This window comes from Phaethon lepturus, unplaced genomic scaffold (assembly GCF_000687285.1).
Source record: "Phaethon lepturus isolate BGI_N335 unplaced genomic scaffold, ASM68728v1 scaffold6074, whole genome shotgun sequence".
Lineage (NCBI taxonomy): Eukaryota > Metazoa > Chordata > Aves > Phaethontiformes > Phaethontidae > Phaethon > Phaethon lepturus.
This window is the reverse complement of record NW_010535362.1, coordinates 33,618-47,211: the sequence shown is the minus strand read 5'-3', so window position 1 is coordinate 47,211 and position 13,594 is coordinate 33,618. Positions and strand designations below refer to the sequence as shown.

General features: G+C 41.0%; 1 protein-coding gene across 1 annotated transcript; it reads left to right on the top strand.

Moving 5' to 3' along the window:
- The first annotated feature begins 1,930 nt into the window (after positions 1 to 1,930).
- KDM1A (lysine (K)-specific demethylase 1A) lies at positions 1,931 to 5,609 on the top strand. Its single transcript, XM_010285776.1, has 3 exons — positions 1,931 to 2,053; positions 4,177 to 4,323; positions 5,315 to 5,609. The coding sequence occupies exons 1-3, from the start codon at positions 1,970 to 1,972 to the stop codon at positions 5,498 to 5,500; spliced, it is 417 nt and encodes a 138-aa protein (XP_010284078.1). The 5' UTR covers positions 1,931 to 1,969; the 3' UTR covers positions 5,501 to 5,609.
- Positions 5,610 to 13,594: the final 7,985 nt, after the last annotated feature.

Here is a 13,594-nt window from a genome sequence, read left to right as displayed (position 1 = left end):
CTTTCTCTGTCATAGATTCGTGTTTACTCGCTGATCTCTGGTTAAACCATGTTCTCTGCTTGCTGCTTGGTATCAAGGCTCAGTAAACATCACTGCCTCAAGGAGAGAATTTTTTATGGAGCAGTGACATGTGCTCATCATGCCAGAAGATTTTCTGAGCAGTACTTCGGTATCTGCGTAGCAAAATAGTCACTCTTCTGCTACAACCTTCTGGCTTTCTGTTACAGATCTGAATTAATCCAGATGACCGAATAGCAACATTTTCAGGTCTGTATAAATGCTTGCAAAACAAGGGTCTCATGCCTATTGAGGCAGAATTTCTATAAAAATATTTTGGGGTTGTCTGAATGCAAGTTTTCATTAACAAATTCACTGAAAGCTGCATTTTGAATATGTGATTGTTCCATCAAGAAAAATTATGTTGACTGAATAGTTGCTGAAAAGTTCAGGGATCTCATTGTGTCAAGGATGGCAAACTAGGAAAAACCTTGCTGTTGAAATGACAAAAAAAAATTTCCCAATGCCTATGGGTGATAGGAAACCAGGTTTTTGTTCTTTCCTTCAATTGTCTGAAAGACTAGGCTTAATCTTTCAGAAAATGGAGATGAACTAGAGGAGCAATTCCTGTATCTTTTTTTCTCTTGATAAACTACTTCTAGTCCTAGTGGTCCTGCATATTGAAATTGTCTTAATTGTGTCTTGAGTAGTGTAATTATCTTTGTAGTAATAACAGCCTTACTAGTCTAACTTCTTCACAATTTCAGACTTTTGTTTTTAACCAGGATATGTTATTGATTCTTCCAGCCTGTATATCACAACTGAACTTCAGCCAGTTGTCTTTAAAGAGCAGTAACTTGATGTGAATGTATGCCAGGAAATCTGTGTATATACCAGGGTATAAGGAATTTACTAATGATTTTGTAAACCTGTACAAAAGTTAAAGCCATATTTTGTACATGAATTTTATTTTCCATTTCACTATGCTTGACTACTACTGGTTGTAGTATTTCCTTTGCTAAATTTGGGAGTTCATAAATATCTCCAGGAGAAAGATCAACTGTGAGTTTTCATTAAGTAACTATGCTCAGGTCTGAGTCACTTCTTGTAAATGCATGTTTCTTGCCATTGGGCTATTTTGGTAGATCTTCAATACTTACGTAAGATTTTCCTTGAATTTGTGACTACCAAAAATGTATGCTTAGTCTTATCATAGCTGTTTAGACGTAAAATGACCTCATCTATTTGTGTATCATATTTTATGAACATTAACATTTTGACATTAACATTTAACATTTTATTAACATTAACACTCTTCACAGCATTACATGGGTAGATGGGCTATTTGATATCTGTCCATTTGACTTCTGAATTCTTCTCAGAATTGCTGCTTTTCTGGATAGTGTTCTACTGTTCAGTTTCCACTCCATTGAGATTATTTAATGTCAATGAACTGGTAATGAAGAAATCTAGATACTTTGTTTGAGTGAAATACAAGTAACTTAACTGCTATGTTGATGTTAATTGTGTGTAAATTAGATTGTTTGGAAGGTACTGAGTTCCCTTAAATGTAGCACAGATGACTGTTAAATCCCAGTGGAAACTCCTATGTCAAACAAGTGATGTCTTCACTAAAGTAAACCTTTCGTCTCTTCTGCATGGTGTACTTCCTCATGTGTGTATTTAATTTTTAATATATCAGTTCTCTTGATAATTCTAAATAGTACCATAGCGTATGTTAATGCATCTTCCTTTTGGTAATTCAACATGATGGTGGAAGATTTAGGACTGCTTTTGTTGGGTTTGTTTAGTTTTTAACTCCATGACTTAGCTGCAGATCTATGCCTATTGAAGTCCAAGTTGTCTGATTAAAATGTTCAATTTCAATAATTCAGTTGTTTTTTCTTTCTCCTTCCCCACCCCCCCAGCACCAATTTTGTTGGCCTTGGTAGCAGGAGAAGCAGCAGGGATCATGGAAAATATCAGTGATGATGTCATTGTTGGACGGTGCCTTGCCATCCTCAAAGGCATATTTGGTAGTAGCGCTGTGCCACAGGTTAGTACAGACATAATCTTTGAGTAGCTTCTCTGTATTTCAGAATGTGCTACAGTTCTCAGTAGGTTGGCTGTATTGAGCAATATTGAGCTGTTTGGTATATGTACCACCTTTTTGTTGTTCAGGGTTTTTTGGGAGGAGGGATGGTTTGTGGGGTTGGGTATTTTTGCAGGGGTTGGGGTTTTTTTTGCTTGGGGTTTTTTGTGTTTGGTGGTGGTTTGTTGTTTTCTTTAGTTTGTTGTTTGGTTTGTTTTTTTGGACTGTGTGTTTGGGGTTTTTTTGAGAGGATTGTTTTAGAGTGAGTAAGACACTAGCTTTTCCAGAATGTCAAATACTTCAGTTAATTTTCTACCTCTTTGTTTCTGGGGTTATAGCAGACCTGTCCATGGCTAGTGACAGCACTGCTTCGGTGCTCCTTGCCATATTCTGCACCTTCCCTAAAGGTGTACCTTTTCTTTTCCCTCCTGCTGTTCTTCAACACACGGAGACTTTTTCAACCTTGCTGTGCAGCTAACCTCTGCAAGCTTCATGCTCTCTGTAGAGTAGGATTCTGGTTTTGTACCACTTCCATCGTAGTACGTGTTTTATCCTCTAATCGTCCTTCTCCCTGTTCACAGGGAATCCTAATTTACAGCATTTGCTTGTCAGGATGAAAATAGAAGTTGACTCATACCTGTACATGGGTATGTTGCCACATGAACACTGTAGTTGCTGTTTTGACTGGTGTAGTCTCAGTACTGGGGAACCGGTACTTCCATATTCTGCTCTACAATTGTGTCTGCGTTAGCCATACCTTCAAAACTACCTCAATGAAATAAAATTTCTATCTGGCTTTATTCTGTGTTAGACTGCAATGCTTCATGTGATTACTAAAGAGAATTAAGAAATTTATGAAATGCCTCGAAGTTTTCTTTGTCAGACATACATGTGATAATGTACAGTGCTGTCAGAGTGGTCTTCATCCAACAAGGAGGGAAATGTGAGGTTACTTTTTTCTCAAGAAGCAGTCAATATGAGGGCTGGCTCATCACTCAGTTTCTTACCTTTTGGATAAAAAAAGTGCTGAAAGTTGTGGTGAGGAATTTTCTTAAATCTTCAGACCATATTGGAAATTGTGGTCTCCAGCCCCCAGTGGCGTCTTACACCTTGCAACATGGCCCCAGTCCTCTGTGGTCTTTCCACAAACTCAGCAGAAGGCTGAGTCCAGCTGTGGCCAGCCTCAGAGATACCATCTCAGATCTGTTGGTTTTGGGGTCCAGGAGACTTCCCTTGCCATGATGTGGTATGGTGTCTGCTGGACTGGTTGCTGGATAATGCCCTTGCCTCTTTCTCTTCTTTTGTGGGAAGGTCTGTTGAAGTAGAAACAATTCCATGAAATCTCTTCATGCCCAAGGTGAAGAGATAAGGTTCCTGTCTTGATGTTTATGTCAAGTTAAAACTCAGTTACACATTTGGACAGAGTCTGGGCTGTTCTAAGATTCACAAGCATCACTTTTCAATGTTATGTCTGCAGGGTTATGAAGATGTCCCATTTTCTTTTGACTGCTGTTATGCCTTAGATAGTGGCCTGAGTCCTGGTGATGCTCTCACTGTTCCATCTTTCAATGGAATATCTTTCATCATGACCCTTACCTTGGCAAACCAGATGCATTGGAGAAATACAGGTGTTTGTGCAGGTGCCCTCCATGCAGTTGTTTTTCCAGATGAGTTACAGACCTTATATAGGCCTATATCATAGCCAAATTAGAAGAAGTATTCAGATGAGCTGTGACTGAAAGTAAAGGAATAGGAAGTGTGCATTGTCATTATGTTGATAATATGAGAAGAAAACAGAGCAAACAGTACACAGTGTGCATGTACAGCTGACTACAAAGTCTTGAGTTCCAGTGCAGAAGCTGTGTGCGGTAGGTTCTGGTAGTATATTGGAAGGAATTAAGGTATTGCAAGAAAGACAGCTTGTTTACCTTGGTATGTGTTATCATGGACTATAAACTTGGCGTTCCACCATTAATGTTAGCCTAAGGACTTTGTGTCTTTTATTCTTGCAATTTGCATCTTTTGTGTTTTGCACTAGCTGTAGAACTTGCACTGTGTCAACAACTGAAGTTTCTGTTTTGTCTCAGCCTAAAGAGACTGTGGTGTCCCGCTGGCGTGCTGACCCGTGGGCCCGGGGATCGTACTCCTATGTAGCAGCTGGATCTTCTGGAAATGACTATGATTTGATGGCTCAGCCAATTACTCCAGGACCAGCCATTCCAGGTGCTCCTCAGGTGAGAGATGTCTCAATTTTTTTTAGAAAAACCTCAAAACAGGATGATTTTTGGAAGTAATTTGCATACATATCTAAACACAAGTTTAGATAACTTGCATCTTCTGATGAATAATTAGAACCTGTAAAATAATTCAGTCTTCCATCCATGGATTCTGCCTTCCTACGTTTGGTGTAATTTGTTTACTAGAAAAAGTATTTTATTCAGAAAGTCAATTTGGTAATGTCTGAACAGAGTGTTATAATGTTATACGTTTATTGTGTTTCATACTCCATGTTTATGTTGTTTACCATCCATTAAATGAATTGTAGTGATTTGAAAGAGGGTAAAGGCCAGAACATGAGTCAAAAGGTCTTTCCCACATTGGGAGCAAACACAATGAAGGCCTTAAGTCGTCTTCAGTTCACCTTGAGAGGACGAAGTTTTGAATGCAATAGCCATTCTGAAAGCACTAGCAGAGAAGGATGTATAGCTTCGGCTTTGTTTAGGTTCTTTTTCTAGTGATACAAGTCATTAATAAACATAGATATGCATAAAATGATTCTCTGCAGAGTATAACATATGAAAGTGTTTTTCTCCTACTTTTTATGACACTGTCAGTAGTTGGTTTAGGTCTCAGTTCAAAGAGAAACTGCTGAATTGCTGAAGTTTTTGTTTGCTTACTCTGCTAGAGTTCGTGTTCCAAGATCAGAAATGGTCATTCTTTTTAAGCAGTTTGGCTGTAGAGTTGTGGATACAATGTTCAAATGCTTTTTGATATACAGCTGGGCAAATAATTGGAAAATATTTCCTCCTATTACAGTTGTTAGAAACCCGAAACCTTCATGTGAAATGAAAGGTGTATGTAAAGATTTTCTCGGTAATTTGTAGGATAGGTTGATGGAGACTCTGGTGTGATTAGAGGACTTTTAACATTCTTCTTAAAGTATCTGTTTGCTGTAGAATTTGAAAGAATGTGAACAAGCTTTAACAGTGTTCTCTGTTCCCCCAGCCTATTCCTCGTCTTTTTTTTGCGGGAGAACATACAATTCGCAACTACCCTGCAACTGTTCATGGTGCTTTACTGAGTGGACTGAGAGAAGCTGGTCGCATTGCAGATCAGTTTCTTGGGGCCATGTATACTTTGCCTCGCCAGCCTACACCAGGGGTCCCCCAGCAACAAGCTACCAGCATGTAAAAAAAGTAGAAGGTATCAGAAGAGGAGTGACAAGACCACAGTGCTGCTGTTGTGGACTCTTTGGGATGAAGATATTCACATATCTGTAACAGTATCTGTTGAATGGACTCAGCCATGAGTTCCTGTGTGATATTTCTGTTAGAATGGCCTTACAAAACTTACCTAACCTTTGCCTTGGCATCCTTTTACAAAATCTCTTATAGCTATGTGAAGCACACAGAATCCTTTACTACCAAGCTGGACAGGGACTTTTTTGACTGCAGATACTTTTTGAAAGTCAAGCTTATAGCTGGAGGATTTTTAGGGTTTTTTCTACCTATATGTGTATTTACAAGTTGGTAATTGCACAAGGCCCTCTAGAAGCTGGTTGCTATGAACAGTAGCTTAGTGTAGAATTTATGTGAACAACTTTGTTGGGTTTTTTTATTGTTTTGTTTTGAAGAATAATATTTTTTGACCTATTTTGTTCTTATCTGGCATTTGAGAACTTGGTGCAACTGTTTCCCTACCAGTAACAACAAATCACACCCATCCAAAATAGTCCACTGGCTGCTACACCATATGCATCCTGTTTTAGAAAAAAAGCTGGTATTACTAAGAGTGTGCTAAGCATACTGTTTTATTAAATACTTTCAACAAAAGAAATAATTAGAATTGGGATATTTGTAAGTTAAAAACTAGAAAAAAAATCTTATTTGTTTATATAGAAAGAGTTGCCTAGACAGTAAGTAACCTGAAGGACCTAATCTCTTAACTTCTGCATGCTGCAGGTAGCACTCTGTGTACCTGTTGATCTCATTTCTGCTAGGTTAATGAGATGATGTTGCAACTGCTGTTGTTATGTTTCTGAAAATCACTTTGGTTTGACTGCTTTTCCAAATATTTTCCTTTTTATTACTTCAGTGCATAGAGCCTTCCTTTCATTGCACAGAGCAGTCTTATTTAGACATTGAGGTTCTTTCCCTCCTTTCCTTTCCCCATTTAGCATTACACTTTTCTTCTGATCCTCCTCTCTCTACAGTTTATTTCTATCTTACCTAACGCTGGCCTCTGTTCACACTGTTTTTTCTACTTTTCCGTTTTTCTGTTCTTACGTCATGTCTGTACATGTGCAGTCTGTCCCAGCTTCCTTCTGTCCTGCACCTTCTGTTCTACTAGAGGACTGGTACCTCCTCTTGTTCCATGCTTATGCCTCTACAACTACATTACCCACACTTCTTCCTGAAGAAAATACACACACAAACACGACTGCAGCCCTTCCTTGTTTATAGCTGTATTGTCTTTGGCCACAGACTCTCCATCTTCTGGTATCATTGCTTCTGTTTTCTTGTTTCTCCTTCTTAGTAGCTGGAGATCATTCTTCCTACTGACTATGTCTGTTATCGTCTGGTTGCTTTCTCATTAGATGTTGAAGTCTGTGAGGGGGTATCTCCATAGGCAGTCCTTCTGACAAGCTGTGAGAAAGGAGAGGACTCTGATGTGGCAGGGGTAGTAGTCTGTGAGAGGGCACAGACTTGAGGTGTCAAGGACTAAGGCCATTTGAAGTGGCTGGATTTGGTGCTGTGGGGGACCCTCTATCCTGAACTTCTCTTTAAATAGTTGCCACTTGAGCCCTAGGTATTGAATGGGGTATTCAGTAATAGTACTTATCCTTGCTTTCCCTTCCAGGGGACAAGACAGACTTTGTGATCATTGGTCAGTAAACTGCCACTGAACTGGGTCAGGAATTAGAAGTCCAGCAGGGCATGGAGGGGTGTCCAGGGCGTGACTGAGAGTAAATAGAGAGTAATTTGAGACTCAAGACTCCCTGTGGTATGTTCAGATAAAAGCCTATCAGCATCACTACCCCTGTTCCAGGATGAGAGGTGTGACAGGCCTTTAGAATCCACCAACAGCTGATCTAGTCTATTGGCTAGTCTGACTGAGGATAGGAAAAGGATCTGAGAATTGGGGTGGTGTGTTCTGTAACCAGGCTGCCAGCCTCTATGAGTCTCCATATTTGTGGGATAGTTTGCTGTTGAGATTAGTGATGGTGCTGTCTCTTGCCATGAGGACTGTCATCCCACTTGCTCTAGCCAAGTGTCAAAAACTCAGAAAAGCACTTCTGGTCCACTGGAAAATAAAATAGTCCTCAACTGAACATAGCCAAATGGTGTCTTTTCTATAAAACTATCAAGCCACTCCTGTATCAGCCTATTAATGTTATTGTCAGCTGCTTTGTTCTACTTTATGTTTGTTCTGACTGAGACTTAGCAGATTATTCAGCAGACTAATTCTGTCAAACAGCATGCAGTAATTTGTCGAAGACACTCAAATGTAAACAAAGTTCCTTAAAAAAAGCCACTCCTGTATCAGCCTATTAATGTTATTGTCAGCTGCTTTGTTCTACTTTATGTTTGTTCTGACTGAGACTTAGCAGATTATTCAGCAGACTAATTGTCAAACAGCATGCGGTAATTTGTCGAAGACACTCAAATGTAAACAAAGTTCCTTTTGCACATTGCCATGAGTTTGACCAAGTGGGGCTAATCTTTCACCTGACAATGACTGTCCTGTTTTCTCTTTTTGAAAAGACAACTGAAAACGATGATGACCATTGAAATAAGGTGGCGATGAAGCCCTGACAGTTCCCGCCCTTCTTGAAGGTGTGCAAGGGGTTGGTGGGTGTTAGCTCATAGTGGCGATGGGTATGAGCAAAGGAATGGGAATGCCAGGAGGGGGTGAGGAGGCCTGTTCATTGCTTTCGGAGTCTTCATTGTAAGATAAATACCATGATCTGTGGCCTGCTGCACCCTGCCCTCCCCATTATCTCTGAGGACTCTGCCCATTCCTCAGCTAGTCCCTGCTTATTAGCCCTAGTAGGTATTAAAGAGTGAACAGCTTGGAGTACTTTCAGCTCTTAGGGGTGTTTGAGGCTCAGAGAAGACACAGGTAAGGCTGTGCAGCTAGTTGCTGGGCACCTCAGAGCTGCTGTGCTGTAGCTCATGCCCTGCATGGCCCAGTTTCTCATGGTCAGTGGCATTGGTTGCACCCTAAGCAGAGGGGAGCAGTGGTTGGGTGAAGGTCAAAGACTGCTCCTTTTGTTCTCGTTGTATCCTGTGGATTTGCTGGGATGGAGCGGGGGGAACCTGGCACTATCACCCCAAGGCCAGCTGGAGCTTGCAGACCTGGAAAAGGTGGCCTGAGCACATAGTGGTGAGTCAGCTTAGTGTTGGGGCTCAGCTCTTCCAGGCCACATGATGAAACTTCCATTGTTTGACCGGGAGCAGGATGGTCTGACTCTTTGCAGCACTACCAGTGTGTGATAATCCTCAAGCAGGTACTCTCCCACAGTTAGCAGCTCTTACCCCACTGCTTCTGTCATCCCAGGAGTGCCTTCTGTTGTGCCTCAGAAGGTGGCTCCGAGTCCAGACTATCAATGTATGTGTTTAGGAGCATATTGCTCTCCGCTCCTTGTGCCAGGGTCTGTTAGATGGACCTTTAGTCTGACCCATAATGGCTGATCCTATTTATAAGTGCTGCCTGTGCAGTCTTCCTACTACTGTGACCTACTGAGGAGGAGATGACATTGTAACTAAATGGGTGACCGGGTCCTCTTCATCTGAGCATCGTTCCTCATGGTGTAGCCATTCTTCCCCTTGCTGCTGTTTGCTTGCCCTAACTTCCCTGTAATGATTGCCTGATTCAGCAGATCATGGATAACCTTTATGACAGAACCGAGGCTGCTGGGCACATCATAAAACCTTGTGATCAAATCTGGTTGCACCCTCTGTAGCATACCTTTACACCTATTCTGAGGGACTTGCCACTTCTCATGCTACTCCATGGGTGGGTGGATTGCATTTCTGACAATGAAACTGGTGCCCATTTTGGAAAGAAAAATGTTCTTCCCTAGTTGGACCTCCCTTTCTGTACTGAAGATGAAGGACCACAGTGATCTGCCATGGGGTTCTGAAATCCTGCGTGAATGCATGCATTCGCCAGTGAGATTGTGATTTTGGATGAGGTGAATCTACAGGAAGATTTGCATTTCTCAGTTTTCTAGGTGCCTGTGTTTTTATCGGGTGCTAGCATCTGCTTTGCAATAAACTACTGTTATCTCAGGGTCTTTGTATGGCATTGAGAATATTTGCTATGGTCTTGCCTGTAGCAGAAATCAGTTGCAAAGCAATTGCAAAATTGCTTTTTTAATTGCTTTTTTTTTATTGCTAAGATAACAAAAACAGGGTTCTCCCTGTTTTGTTATCTTAGTAATTGACTGGATCATAAATCTAGAGGAACAACTTCACTGGGATGCTTCAGTTTCTTTTTATTGTGAATCTTTTCATCTGACTAGGTCTCTTGCTATATTTCTAAAAAAGTTCAGCTAAAGGTATTATGGTCAACAAGGTGCTCAGAGTTCATCTTGTAAACCTTAAACCATGAAGTGGCTCCATAAAATGAATTTACTAAATTTATTTGTGTCCTTTAGATTCTTTTAAAAGATGGTGATAATTACATGAGTTACTTTTCCCAAAAATGTGTACCAAAAGAGAATTAGATGCCCTGGGCTGGTTTGTTTTCAAGTTTGCTGCTTTTACCAGTGATTTTTTGCAATTTCCAATGTATCTGATTTCTGAAGGTGCAATTTTTTGTTCATTTGGAAGGAATATTGAAACTTGCAGGAAATGTTTACACTGACATTCTTCCCCAAAGCACACAGTTATTACAGAACTATTGTCATGCTTCCAGGAGTTATGCTCTGGGTGTTACCAGCATCAGCTGGATAAATACCCAAAAACCCCACAAGAAGTCACCTTTAGGAGGTCAGTGGTGACTGAAAGCATTCCTTTAATTACCTGTGCATGTCATAGAATGTGTCTTATCCAAAGAATAAATTGTCTTTAAATTAGTTTTTTCCAGCTTTGCAGATTTGTCTGCTAAAAAGCTGTTACTTCTCTATATGTTGGCTTGTATTAGCAAAGCTCAGGGCTTGTGGAGTCTGTCCATTACTTCCAGGTGCTAATAGGCATCAAGTCAACGTGATGTTTAGAAAGTCCCTGGGAAACATCAATCACAGAGGCTGAGAAATGCAATAAAATATCCAATGCAAATAATCGTATCAGGAGTGTAGCCCAGGCTTCAGTCCTGCATTTCTGTGTGTGCAGCATCATCATATTCTTAGATATGTGCATAGATATAGGGCAGAGTAGTTGACCAAATTCTCTTGTCACACATGGTTCTTCCCCATTTCCAGGCAACCAAAGACTGTGGTGGTGTGGTACTGGGAGACTTTCAGTCATGTGAAGTGTTGAAAGAAATGCAAAGCAGGCACATATTTTCACTGTAGCTGTAGGTTCAACCTTTCTGTGTCTTGCCTGGTGAATTGGTAAGAGAAGGCTGGCATCTAGACTGGCCTTGCTTCAGTGATACTATTAGTGGGCCTGGTCTTGCACCGATACACTCAGGATAATTTTTGTAGTTTCTCATGCAAATGGTTTTTGTCTGGTTTAGTACATGCTTCAGAAAATAAGAAGAATAAAATAGCAGCCAGGTGACTTGTTCACAAGCATCCAGAAGTGCTACTGAGCTGAAGAAATCACTTGTCATGTTTGTGCTATATCAAAGTATTAGAGGTGGACTCAGCTGTGTAAGTAAGTGCAGACTTCATACCACTGCCAAATCAAAGATGTGCAAAGATGTTTCATGGAAGATTTTGCAGAAAGAATTACAATGGTTTGACATACCTACTTAGGGTGGGGTTTGTCTCACCTAACCGTATACATTTCCTCTGCACTGGTTCTCTAGACTCCCTCCAGCCACATTTCTCTAAAGAAACTCATTATGTCCTTGTGTCCAAATAGTTTCAGGACCTTTGAATCTGTTAATTAGGGCTTTGAGTTCTGGTAATGCAGGACCTACAGCCAAATCTTTCTTACTAGTATGTGGCCAAATGTGCCACACTCGCAGACCTTGGTATTGTTACTGCAGTTACATACTGTGAGCTCAAGGACCTTCTGGAGATGGTTTTCATTTACCCAGCTTGCAGTGTTCCAGCCTTACAGAAACTTCTTTGGATATATCCTATGCTTATGGGTCTGCTGTCTCATGGGGCCAAAAGTTTGGATCTCTGTTTTATTAAATTGTTTGCTGGTCCCCATCAATGTAGTGGTAATTACATCTCTTCATGAAGGGACTTACTGCTCAGTATTATTTTGTTGTTCTCTTTTCTAGACACTGTATCACTGCACCCCTATAACTTTAAGGCTATTTCACAGGAACAAGGGTAGATTACCCCCTTTTTTTTATACGTCACACTTAAAAGACAGATATCTTGCACACTTAAAAGACAGATATCTTGGCCTTCCAACCCAGCCTGAATGATAAAGTATGTTTTCCACCTATGGGTTTATGCCTTTCAGAAGCTCCTGAATGCATTTACCTTGTTTGTGGAGAGGTTCTAGGTACATGTCTTTCTGCAGAGACCATCTATTTGGATAACTACTTGTTTTAGATTGCAACTATTGTGAGTGTAGTCCCTGGCTGTAAGCAGCTCGTGGCAGGGCAGTGTAATCCCTGATAGTGATGCTCAGTGTGTCCATCCTTCCACAGAGCTCTGCAGCGTTCTGTCTTTATTCCTGCACCAAATGCTGCTCCTCTACTTGAGCATAATTAGTGCTAGATTTTGCAAACAGTGAAATTACTGTTTGCTTGGCTTCTAAGCCACCCCTGGATAGCTGCATTTATGTGGAATTGTGTTTGAAGTTACTTAAGGTTACAACAGACACGTGGACCACAACCACCTGAAAATGGAAATTACTTACTTAGGTGCTGTATGATGTATGTACTGCATGTACTCAATACTTAGCCTCCTTCCTCATAGTCCCACATACCTTTTTCTTCTTCAGAGTTTTTTAAGCCTTGTGTACTCATGGGGAGGTTCAAGTCTCAGCCATGATCCACTGTTATAAAACAGAAATGTCTCCAATCTAAAGATCTTTAGCAGAGTTAGAACTGATGTTTGGACAACATACTCCTGTCCTTAGTAACTTTTCCTCTCTCACAGAATCATATCCTCAATTCTGAATAACATGTAAAGCTTGTCAAACTGCTCAATTTGAATGCTTTTTCCTGATTTACTGAGGATACTTCAGCTTGGTGGTCTCAGGTAAGTATGAAATATTACTGCAATTAACAATGTATATATCAGACTGCTGAATTCCTCTTTAGCAACAGAGGCCAACTTTTTCTGTAGTTGTCAATGAGGGAGGATGTAATCTAGAACTGAGTGTGACTGGAGTACTCTATGTACTCCATATGCCTTCATTAAGCCTTATGGCCTACCTGATGTTTCACGTGTGCCCCTTAGCCCAGAGAGGCTGGAAATCTCACCATCTCCTCTGTACTCTGTACAGTATGCTCTGGCTGTGCCCTAGTGTGCAGTTTGGTTTGGGTTGGCACAGGAGGGAAGGCGCTTTTTCATTGGGTAAGGGTTTAGGATGTTATTTACCTAGCCTTCCAGGTGTTCTGGTGGGTATGATCCACCCAGCATTTCCTCACAGTTAAGTGTGAAGAGTTTGGGCACTGCACCTGTTTTCAGAAGCAGCTGAGATGCAGCTTTTGAAGAAAATAAGATTCCTACTTATTGGCAATTCATCATAGTTCTGAAGGTAGCTGGTCCATTTGAGGAAACAGGATAGCCCGAGATGCTCCGGAAGGAAGGTCCTGGAATCTGGCCTAGGATGGGAAGGGCTGCAGCTGATGATATCTTGGTAAGCCTGAAGTCACCTGGAAAAACTCCAGCTGAGAACACTGAGCTAGCGCAGATGTTACATGAAGGAAACAGTAAGGCATGATCTTGTCCTAGCCTTCACTTCCCTCTGATTCAGCCTACTTGTTTTTATTTCGCCCCAGGGAGGTGATGGGGTCACTATAAGTGAATAGGAGCCACATGATGTAGGTTGGCCTAGAAGTCTTAGGAGAGGCTTGGAACTGAGCTACTGCAGATGAGTCGTGGGAGGCTTTGGACCATGTTAGGTGATTCTTCTCCCAACTGAGCTCTGCAGTGGCATAAGCCTCAACCTCCTACTTGTTCATATATTTCTTCATGCCCTG

Bases quoted from the DNA above. Each gene is read 5' to 3' on its own strand.
- KDM1A (XM_010285776.1), top strand. From the start codon at position 1,970: ATGGAAAATATCAGTGATGATGTCATTGTTGGACGGTGCCTTGCCATC. The intron at 2,054-4,176 runs GTTAGTACAGAC...GTTTTGTCTCAG, and splicing joins GTAGTAGCGCTGTGCCACAG to CCTAAAGAGACTGTGGTGTC. The intron at 4,324-5,314 runs GTGAGAGATGTC...CTGTTCCCCCAG, and splicing joins CCATTCCAGGTGCTCCTCAG to CCTATTCCTCGTCTTTTTTT.